Source organism: Phocoena sinus, chromosome X (assembly GCF_008692025.1).
Source record: "Phocoena sinus isolate mPhoSin1 chromosome X, mPhoSin1.pri, whole genome shotgun sequence".
NCBI lineage: Eukaryota > Metazoa > Chordata > Mammalia > Artiodactyla > Phocoenidae > Phocoena > Phocoena sinus.
This window is the reverse complement of record NC_045784.1, coordinates 55,602,375-55,620,191: the sequence shown is the minus strand read 5'-3', so window position 1 is coordinate 55,620,191 and position 17,817 is coordinate 55,602,375. Positions and strand designations below refer to the sequence as shown.

The window sequence follows — 17,817 nt, the reverse complement described above, 5'->3', positions numbered from 1 at the left end:
TGGAAGCACTTATAGGTACATCTCATGGACCCCTTTTCCAGTGCAAGGGTTAAATCTATAGAATCTCTACATGGCCAAGGGGCTATGCAACCAAGTCTACCCTCTGCCTATACAAGAATTGCCCTGATACTGGGCAGCATCCCTACTTCTCTCCTGTTGTTTCAGAAAAGAGCTTCCTCAGCTCTTTATTCTGCCTGCAATTGAGAAGAGAATCCAAATAACCAAAACATGGAGTACACATTGAGGAAGGAGAAGACACAACTGTTTTGAAAAGTTCACAAGTACCCTCAACATGACTTTCCTTTTCTCTTCACCAGCCTCCCACCTCACCCAGTCCAATGCCCAATAAAGTTTCTCAGCCGAGGGCCAGCTGCTAAAGCACTTACCAGGGTTGTCAGGCTGCATGATGGCCATAACAAAAGTGTGAGGAAAGAGCATGGCTGCACTCTTTCTCATGCCCTGAAGCTGCACAGTGTTGCCCTGGAACGTGACCCCATGCACATCAGTCTCTGTGCCCAGGCCAACCAGGTGCCAGGCCACTGTGTCACCCTTGCACATGTCCAGCCTGGGCAAGTTAGAGAACAGAAACCCGTTAATGGCTGGAAAACAAAAACACAAGACAGGATGGGGAGGTGAGATCAGACTACTTGGGCACCAGCCAGCAGCATGGCATCAGCTCTGTTTTAAGTTTTCCCACAACTTGAAATTTCTGAGTCATTCTCAACTCCTCTGCCTTCTTCCCTAAGCCACTTTAGTTCTACTTATGAAGATCTGCCTCTTAGGATGAGGGCCCTATTGTCCTTTCTGGCTTTACCTGCTGCCCCTCCTCCACCATACTTCACATCCTGGCACAACTGAACTACTCTCCACTCCCACAACTCTTTCACACACTTACACACACACACACACACACACACACACACACACACACACGTATTAATCTTTCCTATTCCCACTTTCTTGAAACCCTCCTCCCTTGGATTCTATAGCACCATATGTCCCTGGTTCTCTTATAACTTTTCTGAATGTTCCTCCTCCATCTTTTACTCATTCTCCATGCCTCTGTAAAGTGTTGGAGTTCCCCAAGGTTCCTTCCTCAGCTTTCAATCTGTTTCCTCCTTTTCATCTTCACTCCCACTGCCTGATTTCTGGCTCTCAACATCTCTGGCCTGAACTCCCACACGAAAGCCTCCTCCCTGGTACTCCTACCTATATCCTATCCTCTCACTCTCTTTCACACACACATACACACCTTTATCCTGCGAGCTCTATTTGCCTCTGTATTCCCAGGACCTTAAACATGGTAGGCACGTAGAAAATACTTGTTGATTTTTCACAGGCTGTTCCCTTTGCCTGGAATAAACTTTCCCACTGGTTTCTCTCTACAGCAAATTACTACGTATCCATCATGCACTAGCTCAAATATCATCTACCCTGTAAAGCAGTTTTTACACTCTTTCTGGCTTCCTTGAAACTTTTCTCCCCACAAAATTCTGAAATGTCACTTACCACAGAGTCCAGTGATTTACGTACAAGTTTATCTCCCACACTAGATTAACCTAGCATGAAGCACATCATTTTTTCCAAGCACCTCGCATGTTACCTAGTACTTATCAGTTGTCAAATAAATTCATACTGGAATAAACTTGGTTTGTAGACTGTATTACTTTTTCCAACTGATGTAACTGGTAATGAGAAGCAAGAGATAGAGCCAAAAGACAACACACTCGTTCTTGACCCTCTCCCACCCTGCATACTCCTCTCAAAAATACAGGGAGACCTGCTTGAAGCTGATCCCTTTTCAATGTTCCTACATCCACTGGAACCAGCTTTAATGAGTAACTTTATTTGATAATCCCCTGGGATGCTGATGGAACCATCGCTAACTGCTTGATTCTGCTTCCCCTACCTATAATGTTTGATTGCAAAGTTATTCAGACTTCAAGGCTCAGTCAAGCACTTCCTTCTTCCAGGAATCCTTTAACTTGATTGTTCCTCATTAATGTTCTCCTTTTCTGAATGCTATGTCACTTAAAAGCTGTTCCACACAATTTAGCACTTAATTATAGTCTGTCTTGGATATTCTATAATTGTTTCATGGGTGTTAGTTTCATTTCATTGCAGAACGCTGAGAGTTCCTTACAAACTTGGACCATGACTCCTCATTAATTCACTCACCCACCCACCTATTTATTAATTTAGTAGTTCACTAGTTCAATAACTACTTACTATATATTAGACCATGTAAAAGATACACAGATAAACAACAAACAATACTCACCTTTAAGGAGACTACACTCTAGCAGAAGTCAAAAGGCACGTAACAAATAACTACAATATTTTGGAGTGTATGGAACTTGCTATTGAAAGAGTCTGATAAAAATACAATAGTAGTTAGTAAGAGGGTGTCATCATCCTGGGACTTGGTAATAAGAAATGAGGAGGAGGTAGCTTTTGAGTAGGGCTTTAGAAAATGAGAAGAATTTCCACTGGCTAAGAGCAAAAATGTAAGGAGGGGTATTTCAAGTGGAGGACAAATCATTACAAAAGCATGGACTCAGAAGAGTACAAGGTATGTCTATATAGAGAAAATATCTCTATTTGGCTGGAGTATGGGGTTGGGAAGCAAGAATAGCGGGTAATAAGAAAGAAGGAGATAAGACTGGAAAGGCATCATCCCAGCTTACTCTCCTCATTCTCTAGCGGATTCTTTGTGTGCAATCCTCATTTTACAGTATCTTTTTCCAGTGTCTCCCATACTGTGTAACACAGAACAAAGCACAAGAAGGGACTAAGTATAAGATATGTTGTCTTAGGTTTAATACCTTGATGTAGCTTGTCTCTTGGGAAGAGATGACCGATAGGATCAATGTTTTCAGGAATGGATCATGATTAAATCTAGGCTAGATTTTACTTATAATCTCTCAGTTGTAGCTTAGGGTAAAAGCACTCCCCATACCATGCATCCGATTAGAGTCTTGGAAACCCTTGAAATCCTCTGAGATCAGTCGGGAATCCAACATAGCAGCTGCTTGATTGGCATTGCTGTACCAGCTCTTGTTCTCATCCAACACAGTGAAAAGGAGAAAGAATTCTTTATCCACTCCTTTCTGTAGTCCCAGTGGAAGAAAACAGAGTGGGAATAACCACAGTTTCAGCAGTTGTGGACTGTGCAGCTCCAGAACCCAATGATCCCTGATTATTTTCCATTTCCTTTTCCAAACACAGATCCAAGCCCATATCTCCTGCCTAGAGCTGCAGTTGTTGCTGTAAAGTTTTTCCTCAGGTAACTTCAAATTGCAGGTGGGTGAAGGGGGTTAGAATAAAGTGATAAGACTGGAGGGGAGGGATGTATGAAAGAGGGCAGGGAAGAGGCACAAGATTGTGCACAAGATTGATGAGTGTGATAGAAGAGAGCCTGGAATCAATTAAGGGAAGGAGTGGGGGAAGACGGCTGGGAGATCGGGGAGGGAGTGGCAGAGGATTCTATGGGAATAGAGAAGCTAGAAAATAAAAGAAAAAATAATTATACTAATTACTAACTACTATTTTATTATTAATTTTAGTAATATTATTATTATTACTGCTAACATTTACTGAGTCTTTACTAGGTACCAGACACTGTGCCAAGCACTTTATATGGATTATTTTAATTAGTGTTCACAGAAACTCAAGATACCTTCTTCTATTGTTAACCCTTTACTGTAGATGAGGAAACTGAGACAAAGAGAGGTTAAGTAATTTGCTCAAGGTTAAACAGCTAAGATTTATGGGATGGTTATGAAAGAAGGCAAGAAAATATTAGGGCAGAGTTAGGAATTAGGAGCAAGGTTTAAGGGCCACTGAGGTTAAAACAATGAGGAGATGTTGGGAGAATATAAAATAGAAAGGAATAGAGACTAAGGAAGATATGAGTTTGTGAACAAAAGAATAGCATGCAAGATAGCATGAAGTCACCAACTATTAATTTCTGATTCAATAACTTTTGTTTTTATTCCTTCACTACTAGAACCCAGTTCCATGCTTAACTCCTATTCAGCAACCCAACCTCATCATCTTCCCAGCAGGCTTTCCAGCCAGAAACCATGGCAATACCTGCTTGCCATCTGCACCCAAGGCACCGGCCTTGCACACAAGCAGGGGGCCCACCAGACCAGAATTTGTATCTCTTATGGGATCAGCAGCAGAGAAGTACATCCAGGTGAGACAGGCAGGATCCTGAGCAGTGGGGCCAGCATTGGGAGGGACTGTCCAGCGGTATGTTACTTTCTCAAAGGGCTTAGCCACCAAGCCAGGGTGGGATGAGCCTATAGGAAAAGACATAGAATTCATTACTCACATTGGCTAGAGTGAGTATCATCATCTCCAAACAGTGAAGTAAAGATCATAATCTACAAAGGCATTTTGGAGTAGCAGTAGGAGAAGCAGCAACATAAAATATAGAATATTAAAAAAGGTTCTGAGTAGGAGTCAAGAGACTAGAGTTTGGTTTCTGGTTCTGCCACTACTTGTGATATGAACTGGGGAAATTTAAATTTCCCTAGGTTTCAGTTTTCCAAACTCATAGGACCCAAGGATTGAAAGAACTTTTAAAATTTATTTGGAATATCCCTCACTTAAAAACATACATTCATCTCCTCTTGTAGTCCTACCTCTGCTTAAAAGTATCCAGAGATAGAAGACTCACTACTTACCATCATAGCCTGTTTCATCTTTGAATGGTTCTAATTGTTGAACATATTTTCCTCTCTATGTGTATTCATGTATGTATGGATGTGTATATGTTTTGTATGTATGTGTGTGCGTGTGTGTGTATATATGATACTAAGGCTGTAATTCCTTAAATAGACACAAGTCATGGTCAGGCAATGCACAGAAGTTTTATTTTATATGTTCAAACTTATTAGTAATCAAATTAGTACAAGTGAAAATATAATTTTTTTGCCTGTACAAAATATAATTTTTGCCTAAAATTAACAAAATTTTACAAATTATAATAATCAGTTCTGGTGATAAGTGGTTCAAGTGGCACTTACTCCTCTCACTCACCTATAAAAAGGGTAAGTGTAAATAAAAATAACCATTTTAGAAAAAATGCTGACAGAATGTATCAAAAGCCTTAAAAAGTTTATGTCCACAAAAACAGTAAGATACAAAATAAATACTGAAAAGAATGTTCAACCTAATGCAAATAGAAGTAACAGTGAGTTTTGTTGTTTGCTTACAAGACTGACATTTTGACAATGATTAAAATGGCTGCCCTCTGCTGGTGAGGTTGTAAGAAAATGTGTCCTCCCTCTTGGTAACTGTTGATGGAATTCCAAATTGATGTGACTGCAAATTTTTCCAGAGAGCAATTTGGACATAGGTATCAGAAATTTTCATGTGTGCACCCTCTGATATAATTCCACATCTTAAATATATATTCTGATGAAATAATCATAAAAGTAGGCAAAGAAGCATACATAAGGATATTTGTAGTATAATTTATCATATGGTGGTATAATTTAGGATGGCTTTAACTTATTTTTTCTTATTCATTCATTGTTCCTAACTCTTTAAATTTTTAAACATACAAAAAACCTTAAAAGATAGTGCGATAATTACTCTACCACGTGGAGTTGATTGTTAACATTTGGCCACCTTTTTTCTCTTTGTATTTTTAAAAATTTATTTATTTATTTATTTATTTTTACAGTAGGTCCTTGTTGGTTATCTATTTTATCACAGACTTGGCCATCTTTAATTTATCTAAATCTATGTGTATGCTTACTTTTTCTAAATCATTTGGAAGTGAAATGCAAACATAATGACATTTTACTTCTAAATACATCAGTAAGCATCTGCTATATTACCATAATAACATTACCAGGCCTAAGAAAATACCCTAATATCATCTAACATCCAGACAAGGTTTGCACATTGCCCTTGGTGTTGTCTCTTTAATTCTTTTCCCTATGGCATTGATTTCTTGAAGATACTAGACCAGTTGCATTGTAGAATGTTCTTTTATTCCAGATTCGTCTGTAAGTTTGCCCTTTATGCTTTCAGTATTTTTTGGTATTTTTGGCTTGAGGTTAGCAGGTGTTAATATTATTCTCAGGGAAAACAAGAAATTAACTACCCAATAATCCCACTTCTAGGATTTTTTCCTAAGGTAGTAGTCCAAACCAAATATATATATTCATTCATTGCAACATGATTTACAATATTAAAAAATAATGATGGGGCTTCCCTGGTGGCGCAGTGGTTGAGAGTCCGCCTGCCGATGCAGGGGACACGGGTTCGTGCCCCGGTCCGGGAGGATCCCACATGCCGCGGAGCGGCTGGGCCCGTGAGCCATGGCCGCTGGGCCTGCGCGTCCGGAGCCTGTGCTCCGCAACGGGAGAGGCCACAACAGTGAGAGGCCCACGTACCGCAAAAAAAAAAAAAAAAAATAATGAAAGCAACCTACATGTCCAAATAATAGAAGATAAGGTAAAATCTATGTGTTAGAGTATTATATAGTCATTAAAATGTTTGCAAGATTATAATGACATAGAAAATAGACACAATATAATGGTAAGTGAAAATAGTAAGACACCAAACTATACAAAATATATCATCACAAAATTTTAAATATATAAATTTGTTAAACACAGAGAAATGTTAAAAGGTATATAAAATATATTGGCAATTTACTTATGAATGAACTTTATTTATTTTATAATTTTCCATGTTTATCAAAATTCCATAATACATGTACTTTCATAATCAGAATATATTTAAATATATTTAAAAGTAGTTGTCTCTTATTGATCCCAGCTCTGTCTCACTAAAATATCATACATTCATTCAACAACATCCGTCCATGGCAGTTAATTCTGCCTTTTTTTCTCTCTTTCACTCCTTTATTTATTTGTACTCTAGAGGTACCTGTTATTATCTGCAGCCCACATTACTTGAAACCCTGCCTGCTCACCATCATTGTACACAGTTCCCTCGGAGTCTTTCTCATAAAAGACCCCATGAGGCTGTATGCTGAATGGCTGGGAGGCACGGTTGTAGAAGATCACCTGGATGGTGTCACCCACCTCAGCCCGGATCACTGGCCCTGGAAAATGGGAAGGAGAGACAATGGTAATGTAAACAGGATGATCAGGTAGGATGGAAGTAGGAGAGGAAAGAAAAGTAAAAAAGAAGTGAAAAAGATAGAGAAGTTTTTCCTCTGCAATAATAAGAATAATCTTTTTCAAGTATATTGCAATTTACAGTTATAAAAAGCGTTTTAAAGTCCACCACCTCATTTTGATCTTCAATCACCATTCAAAGGTATAAAAGGCAGATGATATCAACATTCTTCAGATGAGGAAACTGCAGCTCAGAGAGTTGGAACTGATCTGCCCAAATTCAAATGATTGATTAGGAAGAGAACCAGGTCCTGAAGTCAGGGTTTTCTCCTACTCCACTGTCAGGTCCAATCCCAGTTCCCACAACTGCATTTCCTGGTAGAACTCAACTAAAAATCTGAGCTTGCCTCAATCCTAAACTGAATTGAAACAGATGAAATTATTATAACTTCTAGTCAGGTCCTGGACTAGGTAGTCTAGCCATCACTTCTACACTTACCTTTCTTCCATTACCTACCACATCTAACCTAGCCTGGAACAACTTTGAGATCAACAAGAAATACCAAGACAACACCTTGAGTACTTCTGGTGGCTCTAACCCTAGTTCAGGGTTTCTGGCTTAGTTTTTACTCAATTGCTACTCCTAATGTTGCACCTCTGTTCAAAGACTAGGAACCTATACCCCACTTACAATAATGGAAAGAACAACTATACAAAAGATAAGCAATGAAATGAAGACAAAATACACGATAGACCAACTAGATATAGTATATACAGAACACTCTACCCAACAAGAACAGAGTACACATTCTTCTCAAGTGCACAGAGGACACATTCCAAGATAAACCATAAGTTAGGCCACAGATTAATCTCAATAGACTTAAAAATATATCATATAAAGTATTATCTCCATCCACAATGGGATAAAGTGAGAAAACAATAACAGAAGGAAAACTGGAAAATTCACAAAGTTGTGGAAATTAAGCAACACACTTTTAAACAACCATAATATCAGAAAAGAGATCATAAGGGAAATTACAAAATATGTAGAGGAAAATGAAAATGACCACACAACATACCAAAAGATGAGAGGTAGTAAAAGCAGTGCTAAGCGGGAAACTTATACCTATAAACACATTTAAGAAACAAGAAAGTTCACAAACCAACAACCCAACTTTACAACTTAAGGAACTAGGAAAATAAAAGCTAACAAAACCCAAAGCTGGCAGAAGAAAGGAAATTATAAAGATTAGAGCAGAAATAAATAAAATAGAGAATAGAAAAACAATTTTAGAAGTCAATGAAAATAAATATCGAGAACCTTCAAGATGGTGAAGGAGTAAGACGTGGAGATCACCTTCCTTCCCACAAAACATCAAAAATACAACTACATGTAGAACAACTCCTACAGAACACCTACTGAATGCTGGCAGAAGACCTCAGACCTCCCAAAAGGCAAGAAACTACCCATGTGCCTGGGTAGGGCAAAAGAGAAAAGTGGAAAAAAAGACAAAAGAATAGGGATGGGACCTGCACCTCTGGGAGGGAGCTGTGAAGGAGGGAAAGCTTCCACACACTAGGAAGCCCCTTCACTGGCAGAGATGGTGGGTGGACAGTGGGGAAGATTTGGATCCATGGAGGAGAGCACAGCAACAGGGGCACAGAGGGCAAAGCAGAGAAATTCCCACACAAGGATCAGTGCTGACCAGCACTCACCAGCCAGAGAAGCTTGTCTGCTCACCCACTGGAGCAGGAGGGGGATGGGAGCTGAGGCTCTGGCTTTGGAGATCAGATCCCAGGGAGAGGACTGGGGTTGGCTGCATGAACACAGCCTGAAGGAGGCTAGAGCACCACAGATAGCCAGAAAGGAGTTGGGAAAAAGTCTGGAACTGCCTAAGAGGCAAGAGACCATTGATTCGGGCTGTGTGAGGAGAGGAGATTCAGAGCACTGTCTAGATGAACTCCAGAGATGGGCGTGAGCTGCAGCTATCAGTGTGGACAGCAGAGGCGGGCATGAAACACTAAGGTTGCTGCTACAGGAGATCAGCTCGGTGCTTTGTGACCACCTGGAGGGGTGGGATAGGGAGGGTGGGAGGGAGGGAGACACAAGAGGGAAGAGATATGGGAGCATATGTATAACTGATTCACTTTGTTATAAAGCAGAAACTAACACACCATTGTAAAGCAATTATACCCCAATAAAAATGTTAAAAAAAAGAGAAGCATGTGTGCAAGCACAGGTCACTATCCACACACACACACCTCTCCCCCCAGGAGCCTGTGCAGCCCGCCACTATCAGGGTCCCGAGATCCAGGGACAACTTCCCTGAGAGAACAAATGGTGTGCCTCAGGCTGTTGCAACATCACACCAACCTCTGCCGCCTCAGGCTCGCCCTGCATTCCGGACCCCTCGCTCCCCCTGGCCTGAGTGAGCCAGAGCCCCCTAATCAGCCACTCCTTTAACCCCATTCTGTCTGGGTGGGGAACAGATGGCCACAGGAGACCTACATACAGAGACGAGGCCAAAACGAAAGCTGGAGCTGTGCGAACAAATAAGAGAAAGGGAAATCTTTCCCAGCAGCTTCATGAGCAGTGGATTAAATCTCCATAATCACCTTAATGTACCCTGCATCTGCAGAATACCTGAATAGACAATTAATCATGCCAAAACTGAGGTAGTGGACTTTGGGTGCAACTGTAGACTTGGAGTTTGCTTTCTGCATCTAATTTGTTTCTGGTTTTATGTTTATTTTAGTTTAGTATTTAGAGCTTATTATCATTGGTAGATTTGTTTATTGATTTGGTTGCTCTCTTCCTTTTTTTAACATATGTATTTTTTCCTTTTTCTCTTTTTGTGAGTGTGTATGTGTATGCTTTTTTGTGTGTTTTTGTCTGTATAGCTTTGCTTTTACCATTTGTCCTAGGGTTCTTCTCTCTGTCCGTTTCTCTTTTTCTTTTTGTATAGTTTTTAGCGGTTGTTATCATTGGTGGATTAGTTTTTGGGTTTGGTTGCTCTCTTCTTTCCCTCTTTTTTAAAAATAGTTTTTACTTTTAATATTTTTTCTTTTAAATATTTTATTTTTCTTTATTTTATTTTTATCTCCCTTTTTTTTGAGCTGACTGGCTGAGAGGGTCTTGGAGCTCCAGCGTGAGCCTCTGAGGTGGAAGAGCTGAGTTCAGGATATGAGTCTACCAGAGACTTCCTGGCCGCACCTAATATCAAAAGGCGAAAGCTCTCACATAGATCTCCACCTCAATGTTAAGACCCAGCTCCACTCAAAAAAACAGCAAGCTGCAGTGCTGGAAACCATAGGCCAAATAATTAACAGGACAGATACACAACCCCACCCATTAGCAGAGAGGTCACCTGAAATCATAATAAGCTCACAGACACCCCAAAACACACCACTGGACGTGGTCTTGCCCAGCAGAAAGACAAGATCCTGTCTCATCCACCAGAACATAAGCACCAGTGCCCTCCACCAGGAATCCTACACAACCCACTGAAACAACCTTACCCACTGAAGGCAGACACCAAAAACAATGGGAACTACGAACATGAAGCCAGTGAAATGGAGACCCCAAACACAGTAAGTTAAGCAAAATGAGAAGACAGAGGAATACACAGCACATGAAAGAGCAAGATAGAAACCAATCAGACCAAACAAATGAAGAGGCAATAAGCACTCAGCCTGAAAAACAACTCACAGTAATGATAGTAGATGATCCAAAACCTTGGAAATACAATGGAGAAAATACAACAAACGTTTAACAAGGACCTAGAATACTAAAGAGCAAACAAACAATGATTAACAGCACAATAAATGAAATTAAAAGTTCTGTAGAAGGAATCAATAGTAGAGTAACTGAGATAGAAGAATAGAAAAGTGGCCTGCAAGATAAAATAGTGGAAATAACTACCATAGAGCAGAATAAAGAAAAAAGAACAAAAAGAATTAAGGACAGTCTCAGAGACTTCTGGGACAATATTAAACACATCAACATTCAAATGATAGGGGTCCCAGAAGAACAAGAGAAAAAAAAAGGCACTGAGAAAATATTTGAAGAATTATAGTTGAAAACTTCCCTAATACAGAAAAGAAAAGAATCAATAAAGTCCAGGAAGTACAGAGAGTCCCATACAGGATAAATCCAGGGAGAAACACGCCAAAACATATACTAATCAAACTATCGAAAATTAAATACACAGAAAAAATATTAAAAGCAGCAAGGTAAAAGCAACAAATAACATACAATAAAATCCCCATAAGGTTAACAACTGATCTTTCAGCAGCAACTCTGCAGGCCTGAAGGGAGTGACAGGACATATTAAAAGTGATGAAAGGGAAAAAACTACAACCAAGATTCCCCTACCCAGAAACGATCTCATTCAGGTTCGATGGAGAAATTAAAAGCTTTACAGACAATAAAAAGTTAAGAGAATTCAGCACAACCTACCAGCTTTACAACAAATGCTAAAGAAACTTCTCTAGGCTGGAAACACAGGAAAAGGAAGAAATTTGCAAAAACAAACCCAACACAATTAAGAAAATCATAATAGGGACATACATATCAATAATTACGTTAAATGTAGATGGATTAAATGCTCCAACCAAAAGACTGGCTACATGAATACAAAAACAAGACTCATATACATGCTGTTTACAAGAAACCCACTTCAGACCTAGGCACACATGCAGACTAAAAGCGAGGGGATGAAAAAATATATTACATGAAAATGGAAATCAAAAGGAAGTTGGAGAGACCTTGAAGATGGCGGAAGAGTAAGACGCAGAGATCGCCTTCCTCCCCACGGATACACCAGAAATACACCTACACGTGGAACAACTCCTACAGAACACCTACTGAAGGCTGGCAGAAGACCTCAGACCTCCCAAAAGGCAAGAAACTCCCCACGTACGTGGGTAGGGCAAAAGAAAAAAAGAAAAAACAGAGACAAAAGAATAAGGATGGCACCTGCACCAGTGGGAGGGAGCTGTGAACGAGGAAAAGTTTCCACACACTAGGAAGCCCCTCCGCGGGCGGAGACTGCGGGAGGCGGAGGGGAGAGCTTCGGGACCGCGGAGTAGTGCACAGCGATGGGTGCGGAGGGCAAAGCGGGGAGATTCCCGCACAGAGGATCAGTGCCGACAGGCACTCACGAGCCCGAGAGGCTTGTCTGCTCACCTGCCGGGGCAGGCGGGGATGTGAGCTGAGGCTCGGGTTTCGGTTTCGGACGGAGCGCAGGAAGAGGACTGGGGTTGGGGGCTTGAACATAGCCTGAAGGGGTTAGTGCACCACAACTAGCCGGGAGGGAGTTCGGGGAAAAGCCTGCACCTGCCGAAGAGGCAAGAGACTTTTTCTTCCCTCTTTGTTTCCTGGTGCGCGAGGAGAGGGGTTTAAGAGCGCTGCTTAAAGGAACTCTAGAGACGGGCGCGAGCTGCGGCTAAAAGCGTGAACCCCAGAGATGGGTGCGAGCCGTGGCTAAAAGTGCAGACCCCAGAGACAGGCGCAAGCTGCGGCTAAAAGCGCAAACCCCAGAGACGGGCGCGAGCCGCGGCTAAAAGCGCGGACCCCAGAGACGGGCGGGAGATGCTAAGGCTGCTGCTGCCACCACCAAGGGGCCTGTGTGCGAGCACAGGTCACTCTCCACACCCCTCTTCCGCGGAGCCTGTGCAGCCCGCCACTGCCAGGTTCCCGGGATCCAGGGACAACTTCCCGGGGAGAACATACGGCGGGCCTCAGGCTGGTGCAACGTCACGCCGGCCTCTGCTGCAATGTCACGCTGCCTCTGACGCCGCAGGCCCGCCCCGCACGCAGTGCCCCTCCTTCCCCCCCCCACCCCCGGCCTGAGTGAGCCAGAGCCCCCGAATCAGCGGCTCCTTTAACCCCGTCCTGTCTGAGCAAAAAACAGACGCCCTCCAGCGACCTACACGCAGAGGCAGGGCCAAATCCAAAGCTGAGCTCCTCTGAGCTGTGAGAACAAAGAAGAGAAAGGGAAATCTCTCCCAGCAGCCTCAGAAGCAGTGGATTAAAGCTCCACAATCAACTTGATATACCCTGCATCTGTGGAATACCTGAATAGACAAGGAATGATCCCAAATTGAAGAGGTGGAATTTAGGAGCGAGATCTATGATTTTTTTCCCTTTTCCTCTTTCTGTGAATGTGTACGTGTATGCTTCTGTGTGAGATCTTGTCTGCATACTCTTGCTTCCACCATTTGTCCTAGGGCTCTATCCGTCCATGGTTTTAAAAAAATTTTTTTTTCTTAATAATTAATTTTAATTGTAATAACTTTATTATACTTTACCTTCGTTCTTTCTTTCTTTCTTTCCTTCCTTCCTTCTCTCCTTTAGACAATGAATCACCCCAAATTGAGGAGGTGGTCTCTGAGGGCAAGATTTATGATTTTTCCCCCTTTACCTCAATTTGTGAAGGTGTATGTGTATGCTTCTGTGTAAGATTTTCTCTGTATAGCTTTGCTTCCAACATTTGTCCTAAGGTTCTATCCATCCCTTTTTTTTTCTAAATATTTTTTAATTCAATAACTATATTATACTTTATTTTATTTTTACTGTATCTTCTTTCTTTCTGTCTTTTTTCCTTCTTTCCCTCCTTCCTTCCTTCTTCCCTCCCTCCCTCCCTCCTTTCTTTCCTTCTTTGCTTCTTTCTTCCTTCCTTCCTTTCCTCCTTTCCTTCTTTCTTTCCTCATACTTCTACTAATTCTCTCTACTTTTTCTCCCTTTTATTCTGAGCCGTGTGGATGAAAGGCTCTTGGTGCTCCACCCAGGAGTCAGGGCTCTGCCTCTGAGGTAAGAGAGCTAACTTCAGGTCACTGGTCAACAAGAGACCTCCCAGCTCCACATAATATTAAACGGCGGAAATCTCCCAGAGACCTCCATCTTAACACCAGCACCCAGCTTCACTCAACGAACAGCAAGCCACAATGCTGGACAACCTATGCCAAACAACTAGCAAAACAGGAACACAACCCCACCCATTAGCAGAGAGGCTGCCTAAAATCATAATAAGGCCACAGACACCCCAAAACACACGACCATATGTGAACCTGCCCACTAGAGAGACAAGATCCAGCCTCATCCACCACAACACAGGCACTAGTCCCCACCACCAGGAAGCCTACACAACCCACTGAAACAACCTTAGCCACTGGAGGCAGACATCAAAAACAATGGGAACTACGAACGTGCAGCCTGCAAAAAGGAGACCCCAAACACAGTAAGATAAGCAAAATGAGAAGACAGAAAAACACACAGCAGATGAAGGAGCAAGATAAAAACCCACCAGACCTAACAAATGAAGAGGAAATAGGCAGTCTACCTGAAAAAGAATTCAGAATAATGATAGTAAGGATGATCCGAAATCTTGGAAGTAGAATGGACAAAATGCAAGAAACAGTTAGCAAGGACCTAGAGGAAATAAAGATGAAACAAGCAAAGATGAACAATGCAATAAATGAAATTAAAAGTACTCTAGATGGGATCAATAGCAGAATAACTGAGGCAGAAGAACGGATAAGTGACCTGGAAGATTAAATAGTGGAAATAACTACTACAGAGCAGAATAAAGAAAAACGAATGAAAAGAACTGAGGACAGTCTCAGAGAGCTCTGGGACAACATTAAACGCACCAACATTCGAATTATAGGGGTTCGAGAGGAAGAAGAGAAAAAGAAAGGGACTGAGAAAATATTTGAAGAGATTATAGATGAAAACTTCCCTAATATGGGAAAGGAAATAGTTAATCACGTAAAGGAAGCACAGAGAATCCCATACAGGATAAATACAAGGAGAAATACGCCAAGACACATATTAATCAAACTGTCAAAAATTAAATACAAAGAAAGCATATTAAAAGCAGCAAGGGAAAAACAACAAATAACGCACAAGGGAATCCCCATAAGGTTAACAGCTGATCTCTCAGCAGAAACCCTACAAGCCAGAAAGGAATGGTAGGACATACTGAAAGTGATGAAGGAGAAAAACCTGCAACCAAGACTACTCTACCCAGCAAGGATCTCATTCAGGTTTGATGGAGAAATTAAAACCTTTACAGACAAGCAAAATCTGAGAGAGTTCAGCACCACCAAACCAGCTTTACAACAAATGCTAAAGGAACTTCTCTAGACAAGAAACACAAGAGAAGGAAAAGACCTATAATAACGAACCCAAAACAATTTAGAAAATGGGAATAGGAACATACATGTCGATAATTACCTTAAATGTAAATGGACTAAATGCTCCCACCAAAAGACACAGATTGGCTGAATGGATACAAAAACAAGACCCTTGTATATGCTGTCTACAAGAGACCCACTTCAGACCTAGAGACACATACAGACAGAAAGTAAGGGGATGGAAAAAGATATTCCATGCAAATGGAAATCAAAAGAAAGCTGGAGTAGCAATTCTCATATCAGACAAAATAGACTTTAAAATAAAGACTATTAGAAGAGACAAAGAAGGACACTACATAATGATCAAGGGATCGATACAAGAAGAAGATATAACAATTGTAAATATTTATGCACCCAACATAGGAGCACCTCAATACATAAGGGAAATACTAACAGCCATAAAAGTGGAAATCGACAGTAACACATTCATACTAGGGGACTTTAACACCCCACTTTCACCAATGGACAGATCATCCAAAATGAAAGTAAATAAGGAAACACATGCCTTAAATGGTACATTAAACAAGAGGGACTTAATTGATATTTATAGGACACTCCATCCAAAAACAACAGAATACACTTTCTTCTCAATTGCTCATGGAACATTCTCCAGGATAGATCATATCTTGGGTCACAAATCAAGCCTTGGTAAATTTAAGAAAACTGAAATTGTATCAAGTATCTTTTCTGACCACAACGCCATGAGACTAGATATCAATTACAGGAAAAGATCTGTAAAAAATACAAACACATGGAGGCTAAACAATACACTACTTAATAATGAAGTGATCACTGAAGAAATCAAAGTGGAAATAAAAAAATACCTAGAAACAAATGACAATGGAGACACAACGACACAAAACCTATGGGATGCAGCAAAAGCAGTTCTAAGGGGGAAGTTTATAGCAATACAAGCCCACCTTAAGCAGGAAACATCTCGAATAAACAACCTAACCTTGCACCTCAAGCAATTAGAGAAAGAAGAACAAAAAAACCCCAAAGTTAGCAGAAGGAAAGAAATCATAAAAATCAGATCAGAAATAAATGAAAAAGAAATGAATGAAATGATAGCAAAGATCAATAAAACTAAAAGCTGGTTCTTTGAGAAGATAAACAAAATAGATAAACCACTAGCCAGACTCATCAAGAAAAAAAGGGAGAAGACTCAAATCAATACAATTGGAAATGAAAAAGGATAAGTAACAACTGACACTGCAGAAATAAAAAAAATATGAGAGATTACTACAAGCAACTCTATGCCAATAAAATGGACAATCTGGAAGAAATGGACAAATTCTTAGAAATGCACAACCTGCCAAGACTGAATCAGGAAGAAATAGAAAATATGAACAGACCAATCACAAGCACTGAAATTGAAATTGTGATTAAAAATCTTCCAACAAACAAAAGCCCAGAGCCAGATGGCTTCACAGGTCAATTCTATCAAACGTTTAGAGAAGAGCTAACACCTATCCTTCTCGAACTCTTCCAAAATATAGCAGAGGGAGGAACACTCCCAAATTCCTTCTATGGGGCCACCATCACCTCGATACCAAAACCAGACAAGGATGTCACAAAGAAAGAAAACTACAGGCCAATATCACTGATGAACATAGATGCAAAAATCCTCAACAAACTACTAGCAAACAGAATCCAACAGTACATTAAAAGGATCATACACCATGATCAAGTGGGGTTTATTCCAGGAATGCAAGGATTCTTCAATATACGCAAATCTATCGATGTGATAAACCATATTAACAAACTGAAGGAGAAAAACCATATGATTATCTCAATAGATGCAGAGAAAGCTATTGACAAAATTCAACACCCATTTATGATAAAAATCCTGCAAAAAGTAGGCATAGAGGGAACTTTCCTCAACATAATAAACGTCATATATAACAAGCCCACAGCAAATATCATCCTCAATGGTGAAAAACTGAAAGCATTTCCACTAAGATCAGGAACAAGACAAGGTTGCCCACTCTCACCACTCGTATTCAACATAGTATTGGAAGTTTTAGCCACAGCAATCAGAGAAGAAAAGGAAATAAATGGAATCCAAATCATAAAAGAAGAAGTAAAGCTGCCACTCTTTGCAGATGACATGATACTATACATAGAAAATCCTAAAGATGCTACCAGAAAACTACTAGAGCTAATCAATGAATTTGGTAAAGTAGCAGGATACAAAATTAATGCACAGAAATCTCTGGCATTCCTATACACTAATGATGAAAAATCTGAAAGTGAAATCAAGAAAACACTCCCATTTACCATTGCAACAAAAAGAATAAAATATCTAGGAATAAAGCTACCTAAGGAGACGAAAGACCTGTATGCAGAAAATTATACGACACTGATGAAAGAAATTAAAGATGATATAAATAGATGGAGAGATATACCATGTTCTTGGATGGGAAGAATCAACATTGTGAAAATGACTCTACTACCCAAAGCAATCTACAGATTCAGTGCAATCCCTATCAAACTACCACTGGCATTT

The 17,817-nt window shown here is 40.5% G+C and overlaps 1 protein-coding gene across 8 annotated transcripts in view; it reads right to left on the bottom strand.

Annotated features, from left to right (window-relative positions):
- HEPH (hephaestin) overlaps window positions 1-17,817 on the bottom strand; it is a 102,708-nt gene that overhangs the window by 51,476 nt on the left and 33,415 nt on the right. For 6 of the 8 annotated variants that reach the window (XM_032620694.1, XM_032620695.1, XM_032620699.1 and 3 more), the window contains exons 9-12: window positions 6,962-7,093; window positions 4,096-4,307; window positions 2,960-3,110; window positions 387-599 (exon numbers count right to left, since the gene is read on the bottom strand). In XM_032620694.1, coding sequence (XP_032476585.1) covers window positions 387-599; window positions 2,960-3,110; window positions 4,096-4,307; window positions 6,962-7,093 — 708 coding nt within the window. The remainder of the gene's footprint in view (window positions 1-386; window positions 600-2,959; window positions 3,111-4,095; window positions 4,308-6,961; window positions 7,094-17,817) is intronic. The other 2 variants (XM_032620697.1, XM_032620698.1) reach the window with 1 other exon arrangement.